Source organism: Bidens hawaiensis, unplaced genomic scaffold, assembly GCF_021521415.1.
Source record: "Bidens hawaiensis isolate Kalapana, Puna unplaced genomic scaffold, B.hawaiensis_p1.1 tig00035489_1, whole genome shotgun sequence".
Taxonomy (NCBI): domain Eukaryota; kingdom Viridiplantae; phylum Streptophyta; class Magnoliopsida; order Asterales; family Asteraceae; genus Bidens; species Bidens hawaiensis.
In genome coordinates, this window is record NW_027496172.1 from 122,821 (window position 1) to 134,256 (window position 11,436).

Consider the following 11,436-nt stretch of genomic DNA (forward strand, 5'->3'; position numbering starts at 1 on the left):
ACTACTCGTTTATCTACTATAACCTCATGTTTATAATACAACTGTATGTTTCATGTACATAGAAGAAACGATAGAGTTTAGCTTACTAGTTTTACTTATTTAAAAAATATGAAATTACATAGTGTACTTGTTACTAAACAGGTTTAACCTTGTCAAACAGGTCTGAAATTGTCAGCCTTAGAGTGTAAAGGGGGTAATAATTAATAAGGCCCTCCAGTGTCCCATTTTAATTCATCTGCGTAGTGTTTAGGGCTTAAAAATGCTCATGTGGGAGCCCTCGTCTACAACAGACAGCTTAAATAAACAGTTTTATAAAAGTTTACAAAATTTAAACAAAACCATATTCTGACTATGCCATGTAGGCCGTCTGTGTGATTAACTCTTATAATATTATTAAAGAGATAATGTATTATTAAAAAATTACAAATAAATAGGTGGAGGATAGCTGGTCATGTTATTTGAAGAATCCACTAAGCAACATATATTAAAAATAAGAAACATCAATATAACTTCTGGTTTTAAATAATCAGACAAAGATAAGTAATAGAATGACGAGATTTTCCAAATAAAAGCCACTAGCCAGCACAGCACAAATGTGGTGTTATAACTGTACTTTTGGTATACTTTTTGGTTGGCCTAAGGAAGAGTGTTTTGACTTTTGACACCTGACCGTTAAGACTCAACACCAAGCTCGGGGCCGGCTAATTATTTATTTTTATATTTTTATACAATATAATAAAACTCTTTAAAATTGTTTCAACAAAATTATTAAACTTACACAGTTTGCATTCCGATTCAATAGAATGAAAGTGATGGTTAAGACTTGAGATCTTATAGTCATCGGTTCGAAATCTGACACAATGGGTCCCGCAGTGATGGCTTTCCTCCTTGATAGTGTTCTTGAATAAATTGTGTCTAGAGCGTTAAAATCAATATGAACGGTTAACATCCTGCCTTAGGAAAATTCACTCGGTATTAAGGTAGTTCCAATCACCGTTACTGTTAGTGTTAAAAGAAAAAACAAAACTTATATCATTTATTAAATTAAAGTTGTTGAGATTATATGCTATTTATTGAAAGAAAGATCTGGCTGATACACAAAAGCATTTCTTCTAAACTACTTTAATTATTAATTCTGTCCTCATTATACAACTAAACAATTCTAGATTATTGGACCGGGCTCAATATTTGTAAACGTCTAGATTCTTGGACCGGGTTCAATGTTTGCAAGTGTGAGGAACAACAGATAAACATGAACAACACAACTTCACTTTTGAAGAGGTAGGTCCCAGCAGAGCCCAGTTGGACCCACAAGACTCACCTTAAACAGGGACGTCTGCGCAGAGACCAACTGGATCCGCAGGACCAACCATGCTCAGAGAAGTGACGTCCTTACGCGCAGTATGCAAGCTGGTCCCGCAGGAAATGCCCCCCATGGTGAAGGACTCCGCCTGTTCCCGCAGCCTCGGATACAAGCCATGAGGGAAGGCCACCCGCGCAGCATGGCTACACGCACAAGGCACTTAGCTCTCAATCGTTCAGTGTCACCTGAAGGAATGAGCCAAGCCGGGAGCAATCTCGCACAGAGGCGGGAGGGGGAATACTCCCGCCCAAATAAGCCAGTCCGTATACTGAAGGATCTTTTACTGTACCTGACGAGGTATGGGCAAAAGATCTGATCAGAGATGCGACAGCTCACTGACAGCAGCATGGCAGACAGCACGCCACAGCACTGTGACCAATAGCCGCCGCCTACCCACCAACTCCTGCCATACCACGTGCCTAGCCTGTAGTTGGCAGAAGAGGAAGAGTGCACGACACGCCTGCTCTGTGTCAGACGCTACCTATCCACCACTCACAGGCAGGGCACGTGCATAGGTTACAGTTGGTAGCGTGTTGGGCCGGCTAAACCCCTTGGAAACCTACCTTCGGCTATAAATACCACAAATGGTATGATCATCTCATCTTATCATATCTTACTACATTATCATCATATTATACCTGATATCTGCTCTAGCAATCTCTTAATATACTTTTATATTTAAAGAGCAATCTAGTCTGATTCTCACGCCGGAGGGTGGTCACAAGGAGGAACCCCCCCCTTCTCAGTGACGAGCTCACGGTGTCTGTTTTGCAGGTTATCAGAAGAACCATCTTCCAAGGGTCTAACCCCTCGTGGGAAACATCTCTCCAACCCCCAGGTTACCAGTAACCTGCCCGGGGGTCGGTTAGTGTTTCTTCATTGGCGCCATCCGTGCATAAAGCTAGAACTACAATTTTCTCCAGTTTTTCAAAACTTTATACAAAAGATGGTTAGAGAAATTCCGGTAACCACAACCCCAGCTATTGGGAGGAATACCGGCAACACAGTTTTTACAAACACTACTCCGGCTACCGAAGCCGGAGCAAGTGAAGTAAATTTTACGAACACTACCCCACTTACTAAAGCAGGGGCAAGTGCAGTAAATGACCGCCTACTGGGATCCACCGATACCCAGTTTGAAAAACGAAGACTCCCCCGCCAGACTCTCGACGAAGTCAAGGCATGGGCGGAGGCACGACAAAAGGAATTCCAGGCTGAGTTGAACGAACGCTTGCGTTCCGTGCAACAGGCCGACGAATTCGAATACTGGGAGGATGACTCGGAGGAATCCGACTCCGACGCGAACCCTCGTCATAAGGCAAAAGGGAAGCGTAAAGAAACGGAAACCCAACCGAAAAGGCATTTTGGACAAGCCTTCAAACCAAAAAGCATAGATGGAGGTCCACGAGACTTCTCTAAAACGTTCAGACCAAACGTTACAAATGCAGGAACGTCCAAATTTGCAAGGGACATTGCTGAAGCAATCGCCCCGAAAAGTGCTAAACAAATGCCTAACATAGGCACATATGACGGCATATCTGATCCAGACGATCATTTGAACAGGTTCATAGCGGGGGCAACCGTTAGCAATTGGACGGAACCCACGTGGTGTTACATGTTCCAAATGACGCTGGTGGGGGCTGCTAGGGCTTGGTTCGATCGTTTACCGGTTAACCACATTTACGACTGGGCAGACTTCCAGCAGAAGTTTAGCCAACACTTCAGCCAGCAGCGAAAGTATACCGAGGAGCAATGGACAATCCTCAAATGCACACGGGAAGAAGATGAATCTCTGCCAAACTTCATCACTCGCTTCAACTCAAAGAAGTTAAGTTTGGGCAATATCAGCGAGGATCTTGTTCGCGCAGCCTTCATCCAGGGCGCGCAAGACCCAGAGCTTATCCGCACCCTAACGGGTAAAGATGGAATGCCATCCACATGGGATGGCATCATGACAGCAGCCAAACGCTATGCGGAAACGGAGAAGCAACTGGGTAGAGACCTTCCGCAGAACACAAACCTTTACACCCAGAGGACGAGAGAGGACAATGTCCTCACCGCCCGATTGAACAAAAAACGGAAGCAAGGCATTTGGCAGTCAAGGGTAAACTTTGACACCTCATCCGGCTTACAGCACCGATTGGGTGAAAGGGATAATGTAAAGCCGCACCGGAACTCCAGGTGGACGCCACTTACCAAAAGCGTCACTAACATATTTGCTACTGAGGAGCTCCCATGGCCAAAGCCTCCAGTAATCCGGCATCGTCACGATGCTGATCGGAGCAAGTACTGTGACTATCACAGAACAAAAGGCCACAACACCGAAGAATGCATAGACGTAAAAGACATGGTCGAAACATTCGTCAGAGATGGGACGCTCGCGCACCTCGTGGCGAAATAAAAGCTAGGCAGGCGAGTGCGTATAGAACCCCAGCTGGGGAAAACACGAACCAATTTCAGCTTCAAAATCGAGACTACATGCTGCGTAAAGAACGAGATCCCGAACCAGGTGCGTATCGGCTCGATGGCACTCCCATCCCAACATGGAAGGGAGTTCAATTACACAGTTTGCATGTAATCAATTCCAATTTGTAAAGAGAAGGCCAAGAGCCACTTCTAATGGAAATGATTCTCTTTAAGAATATCGAAGCTGATGATTTTACATTTATACTTTTCTGAACACTAATATGCCGGTTTTCACCGCATAATTACGTGAAGTCATTGCATGGGAAGGCGGTCCTACCCGCACGAACCCAATAACGTGACAAACCTTCACGCAGCTCAGTTGAAGGGGAAAAAGTTCAGCACCCAAAAATGAAAGCGCCGGTCGATCCGCATGAATCATTAAGGAAACTGAATAATAACCTGTCAACAACCGCGCGTCGAACGGTTAAAACTATCCAACACTGGTGACGACATTCACATTACGTGAAGTCGTCGCGTGGGAAGGCGGTCTTACCCGCACGAACCCAATAACGTGGCAAACCTTCACGCAGGTCAGTTGAAAGAGTTCATCCCATTAAATGAAAGTACCGGTCTATCCGCATGAATCATGAAAGGAAAATGAACACTAACCTATCGACAACCGCGCGTCGAACGGTTCAAAACAAAATTCTTAAAAAGATGAGAAAAACCTACACGCAGGTCAGATAAGGGTAAAGTTCTGCCATCCTACTAAGTGCAAGTGACGGTTCTACCCGCACAATCACGAAAGAGGAAGCAAAACTTCACACCTATTATCAACCACGTTCAAAGGTTAACTTATCCTCAAAAGATGAGAAACCTACACGCAGGTCAGATAAGGGTAAAGTTCTGCCATCCTACTAAGTGCAAGTGACGGTTCTACCCGCACAATCACGAAGGAGGAAGCGAAACTTTAACCCACTATCAACCACGTTCAAAGGTTCTTATTCTGAACACTTGGAAAATTGCTAATTTAAACTAAGTATGCAAGTCATAAAGTTTATAAAGCAAGGAACCCAAAGAAGGAAATAACAGTCTTATACGCAAAAAGATTAATATTTCAATGATGTATTACAACAGTGGCCGGGTAACTACCCGCCTAAAAGAAATCTATACAAAGCTGCCTATCCTAACGGTGGGAAGAGATCTTCAGGATCAGGCTTCAGGGCCACCTCCGCTTGGACCAGCACCGTCTGAGCGTGGCTGCCCAAGGAAAGCCTTAAGGATGTTTAGCCCATCATCAGCAGCAGCAGCTTCATTCACCTTCTCCACCACTGGATGCGGGAAGGCAGCATACTGGTTCACAGCTTGGTCATAAGCAACTTCAGTATTAACATTGAATAAAGGGAAGTTGGAGGGCGGAAAGCCTCTCTCAGCAAACCCTAGACCAAGCAGGAAACCAGTCTTCTCCCCATCCTCATGAGAAGCGTTGAGGGCTGCGCTCATTGCATCGTCGTAAGAGGTCTCTGAAAGGACCCGACGCACAACCTACAAAAGAAAATTACAAGTTAGAACATTTTCTAATTACAAGTAGAAAAGAGAAAAAAAAAAAAAGAGGATACCTGAGGCAACGCTTCTCGAAGTAGCCATTGGAGGGTAGCTTGCACTTCGTCACGGGCGCGTTCGGCTTCGCTTTGGTTCAGATTGGCAAGTAATACTTCCTTTGCGGCAGCCTCTTCGACGCCCTTAAGCTTCCGCTCGGTTTGGTCAAGCACCCCCCTCTGGTCAAGAATCTCTTGCAGCTTCTTGGCGTCTTCCATTGCCAAGGCATCATGAGCATGCTGAAGAGCCTTTAATTTGCATTTAAGCTGCTCATTCTCTTCGCGAAGTGGCTCAGCAACAGCTTCAGCCTTGGCAGCCCTCTCAGTTGAGTTTCGCGCAGTCTCCTTGGCCAGCCGAAGCTGTTCATTCACAGCTTGGGCAGCCTTGGAGCGGGCCTCGAGTCGCGCCTGGACTTCAACCTCGAGGGCCTTGAATGCCTTCTCCTTCTCGGCTGCGGCAGCGGCCAACTGCCGGTTCTCCTCCCGAAGAGCCCGCGCTTCAGATACATCTTTGGTGCGAGCTGCTTTTAACCTGTCGTTTTCACGACAAACCAGCTCGACGCGGGGCTGCGTCCGGGCCTGGAGAACCCGAAGCTCATTGGTTAGCCTACCCTCTTGGTAGCTAGCCATGGCTTCCCCCAACGCACCAGGAGGAGCAGCGTGGCGAGCCCAGTCCACGCACTCCACAGGGGTGCGAAGGGTTGTTCCTCGGCGTATGTTCCATCTTGGAACATACACTTCATTGGAATCCGACACTGCAAAAGAAACAAAGGCAGTTAGGAAAAGATGATAAAAATATATAAGGGAAAAAAATAACCCTACGTACCTGTAGGGTCAATAACAGGCCGATAGCCGCCAAACCCATCACCTGAACCTAAAGGAAATCCATCCAACAGGTCAGGCAGACGGGAAGGTGGCATAGATCGGCGGGAAGCCTGGCGCATACCTGATGGTCCGGCCGTCGGTGGCGGTGGCGCAGGTATAGTGGCAGCCGCTGTGGTAGCCATGTTTGGCGCCACCTTCTCAGCAACAGTAACCGCCGGCTCCGTGAAAGATGCTGTAAAAATTGCACTCACGGCCGGCGGAGACACCTTCTCAGCTGGAACAGCCTCAGGAAGGCTGGAACCAGCGGAAGCAGGCGTAGACGCCTGGGTCGACGCCTCGGGAAGGCTGACCGAGCCTACCGTCATTGGCGGGGGAATACTTGCTCCAACTCCACCCTGGAATGCGTCAACATCCACACCTGCACAAGCAAAAGTGTTAGAAAAATTTATTTGAAACAACAAATCTAGACAAGAATTATGGGGGTACTCACGGGGTTTCTTGAGCTTGAACGCACGGACGAGCGGGGGCGAACCCGATGGAGCCGGCCTCTTGACACCGGTAACCGTCGTCGTCGCTGCCTCCCCGGAGGTAACACCTGCAACCTCCGGAGCGGTGGTCTCCTCACCACCGGGCTTCCCCGCCACCTCTGCATTATCTGACTCCGAGTCAGATAGGATTACCGGGTCGGCCGTAGAGGCCACCTTCTCCTTGCCCTTCCCGACGGCAGCCTTTTTCTTCCGCACCAGTGGAGGACCTTCTGCGGATTCCTCAGAAGAAGAAATGTCATGAACTCCAGCAGCAGGCACAGCATTGAGAGGTTCAGGGTAGAAGATAGGCTTACCTGGCCGTCGGTGGCTCAGGATCTCTTGGCCTGGCGGGTAAACCTCCACGAACCGACCCGCGGTCTGCTCTAAGATGGGCAACTCGTTCTCGTCCAGAGCACGAATACCCATCCGCGCGGGACCATCTTCCTCCCGCGGGTTCAGGAGCGACTGAAGATCGTTCCCCTCTGAAATCAACAAGAAAGTTAGTAAAAATCGAAGTCAGCAAAATGAAACAAGACGTACCATAAGGGACAGAGTTCGAACCATATTCAAGGACGATCGGAACCTTATCCGCATTCGCCGCCTTCCACACCCGGCTCATCCCCAACATCACCATCGCCGACTCCGGAAAACGGAAAACCGGGGACTGGACCCGGGAAATCTTCGAGAACCATTCCGCCTCCTCGTAGTTGAGGGCGGGAAGGTTCGGAAGCGCCTGGCCATTCTTGAACTTCATGGCGATGGGGATGGCGCGAGCGGATATGAAGAAGAACTCTCTTCTCCATGAGCGAAGACTCCGCTCGGTGGTACAAATCTTTAAACCCTTGATACGGGTTGTAAGAGTGTACCACCCTTGGATGCACCTCCATGTATAGAAGGTCATCAGGCGATCAACGAGGGGCTCAAGGCCCAGTATCCGGCACACCCACTCAAAGTGCCGGACCTTGGCAATGGCCATGGGGTGCACCTCTGTCAGGTGCACACCGTGCCTCTCTAGGACACGGTACACAAACTTTGTCAACGGAAACCTAAGGTTCCCGTAGACAAAGAATGCAGCATAAACCCCGATCTTGCCACTAGGGGCATCGTACACAGTATGGTGGGGTTCAGGAAACTCAGGCTCGAGAGACTCGAGCATGAACTTCCTGACGATATACTGGTACAGATCGACAGGAAGAGAGCACTGGCATTCGCCAGCAGTCTTCTGGTCATCAGCATCATGAGAAGACATGGTGGAAGAAAGATGAAAAGAGATTTCAGGGTAAAGCTTTACTGAACAGAAAAATTCGCCGGAAATTACTTGAGAAGAAGAGATGAAAGTGGAAAGTGTGAATTGCAAATAACCCTCTCCCCCTTTATATAGTAATCGCAATTAATGCGGTGAATTTAATGCGGAGGAGAGAGAAATCAAATGTGCAATGAAACTATGACACGTGGCAAAAAGCAAGCTGGCAACAGCTGTTGAAAGGACGTGTGCCAGTAATTTCGCGGCCACGCGCCCGAAAAATCGCTCCCACGCGCCTGAAAAAGCGACTGGAATGACCATGTTCTGTCACGTCACCATAACTTCCTGCACGTCCTGACACAGTCAGAAGAAACCGTCGCACGACGTTTCAAAGGTTTGGACTTATCTTTTCACCAACCTTTCGAATTTCAAAATTTAAAAAGAAGCGGGAAAATACCCCCTTACCTTGGCGAACAAGTAACCATAAGACGGATGCGGGTACAGTGTTAAGGCAAAACCCTTCACATACCTAGCACCCGCAGGGAATTGAAGCCAAGAAAACCTTGGCGAACAAGTAACCATAAGACGGATGCGGGTACAGTGTTAAGGCAAAACCCTTCACATACCTAGCACCCGCAGGGAATTGAAGCCAAGAAAACCTTGGCAAACAAGTAACCATAAGACGGATGCGGGTACAGTGTAAAGGCAAAACCCTTCACATACCTAGCACCCGCAGGGAATTGAAGCCAAGAAAACCTTGGCGAACAAGTAACCATAAGACGGATGCGGGTACAGTGTTAAGGCAAAACCCTTCACATACCTAGCACCCGCAGGGAATTGAAGCCAAGTACCTCGGCAACCAAGTAACTATAAGACAGGTGCGGGTACAGTGTAAAGGCAAAACCCTTCACATACCTAGCACCCGCAGGGAATTGACGCCAGGAATACCTTGAGAGTAAAGTAACCGTAAGACGAGCGCAGGTACAGTGTTAAGGCAAAACCCTCCACATACCTAGCGCTCCGCTGGGAATTGAAACCAAGAAGGATCTTCTGGGCAATGCTTGCGGAAACGGAAATAGCATCCCCGCATAGCGGGAACATCGAGAACTACGTTGTTTGAAGCTCCAGGATGGAATTGGTGGTCTTAACATAATTGATCACTATGTTCAAAACTACCAAAACCTCATGGAAAATACATACAACTGGGACTCAATGCTCCTGACTTGCGAGGAGGTTACAGACCTACCCGCATCATACCCAAAGACCAAGCAGGAAACTCGGGCATTTCTGCAAGTGACAAGGACTTCCGCGGAAAGAATCCCCATGGAAAACCTTACAAAACCCTTTTCAAAACCCTTTGCTCAAGTCCAAAAGTTCACCTCACTTCATTAAACACTCATGAGAAGAACATTGGACTGGGGGGACTTGAAGAGGTAGGTCCCAGCAGAGCCCAGTTGGACCCGCAAGACTCACCTTAAACAGGGACGTCTGCGCAGAGACCAACTGGATCCGCAGGACCAACCATGCTCAGAGAAGTGACGTCCTTACGCGCAGTATGCAAGCTGGTCCCGCAGGAAATGCCCCCCATGGTGAAGGACTCCGCCTGTTCCCGCAGCCTCGGATACAAGCCATGAGGGAAGGCCACCCGCGCAGCATGGCTACACGCACAAGGCACTTAGCTCTCAATCGTTCAGTGTCACCTGAAGGAATGAGCCAAGCCGGGAGCAATCTCGCACAGAGGCGGGAGGGGGAATACTCCCGCCCAAATAAGCCAGTCCGTATACTGAAGGATCTTTTACTGTACCTGACGAGGTATGGGCAAAAGATCTGATCAGAGATGCGACAGCTCACTGACAGCAGCATGGCAGACAGCACGCCACAGCACTGTGACCAATAGCCGCCGCCTACCCACCAACTCCTGCCATACCACGTGCCTAGCCTGTAGTTGGCAGAAGAGGAAGAGTGCACGACACGCCTGCTCTGTGTCAGACGCTACCTATCCACCACTCACAGGCAGGGCACATGCATAGGTTACAGTTGGTAGCGTGTTGGGCCGGCTAAACCCCTTGGAAACCTACCTTCGGCTATAAATACCACAAATGGTATGATCATCTCATCTTATCATATCTTACTACATTATCATCATATTATACCTGATATCTGCTCTAGCAATCTCTTAATATACTTTTATATTTAAAGAGCAATCTAGTCTGATTCTCACGCCGGAGGGTGGTCACAAGGAGGAACCCCCCCCTTCTCAGTGACGAGCTCACGGTGTCTGTTTTGCAGGTTATCAGAAGAACCATCTTCCAAGGGTCTAACCCCTCGTGGGAAACATCTCTCCAACCCCCAGGTTACCAGTAACCTGCCCGGGGGTCGGTTAGTGTTTCTTCAACTTTCTAGAGTGCTTCCTTTGACCTTCACACCTATTTCCTCCCAATTTTGACTTTTCCACTTGTTTTCAATTTGACAACTTTGCCCTTCCAACGTTCACCACACACACAAAATCCACACGCATTTACACAATATAAAACACACACCTTCCATTCCAACTAACAATGTCTAAACAACAAGAGGTGCAAGCTTCAAATGTCCCCTACACCACCCCAATCATCATGGAGCATGATCAAGAAGGCGAAGACGTCCACCACCACAGCGAATCCGCTTCCAGCAGCTGCTTCAGTCTGTTCTGCTGCTTCGAAAGCCCCCACCACCATGACGGTGAAAGTACGACGTTTTTGTACCAAAACCAATCTGGTGATCTTATTAACAAAGACACGTGGTTCATGAAACGAGCCAAGAGTTTGAAGGAGTATTCGGAGTTAGTTGCGGGTCCGAAGTGGAAAAACTTTATAAGAAAGTTTAGTAGGAGGACGAAGACGAAAGCGAATGCTACGACGCAGTTTCAGTATGATTTGCAAAGCTATGCGCTTAATTTTAACGATGGAGACCATCATGAAGACGATGATCTGTTGCCTCGTAGCTTCTCGACGCGATTTGCTCCCCCTTCCCGATCAGTCAGAGTATAAATATGTTTTGATTTGTTAAGATTTGATTCATTTTTTCTTCTGTATTGTCTATCTATAACTATAATTGGTGAATACAGATGTAATATCAATTAGTTATAAAGACGTTATAATTTTTTAGATAAGTTTATAACTTAATGACTGTATGGTCATCCAATCAAGGTAGCTAGATTTGATGATTGATAATGTATTCTAGTATGACTACGGCTTCCTTAGTGAAAAGGTAATGGAACTCGTTTTTAAATAACAAAATTGAGATGAGAACCACAATGATAAATTAATAACACTAGAACAAACACGAAGTTATCATTGGTTCAAAAACGGGCATTTAGCAAGGAAGTAATTTAAAATTATTGGTGTAAACTGAAAAGTAGACGTATACATATAATTCAAAAAATAAATTTATTGTTGTACTTTTGTCTGGCACTCCTAAAAACTCACCAACTCA

At 47.2% G+C, this 11,436-nt stretch overlaps 1 protein-coding gene across 1 annotated transcript; it reads left to right on the forward strand.

Annotated features, from left to right (window-relative positions):
- Positions 1-10,520: 10,520 nt before the first annotated feature.
- On the forward strand, positions 10,521-11,074 carry LOC143587397 (uncharacterized). The gene is made up of 2 exons (XM_077068698.1): positions 10,521-10,985; positions 11,069-11,074. The coding sequence occupies exons 1-2, from the start codon at positions 10,521-10,523 to the stop codon at positions 11,072-11,074; spliced, it is 471 nt and encodes a 156-aa protein (XP_076924813.1).
- Positions 11,075-11,436: the final 362 nt, after the last annotated feature.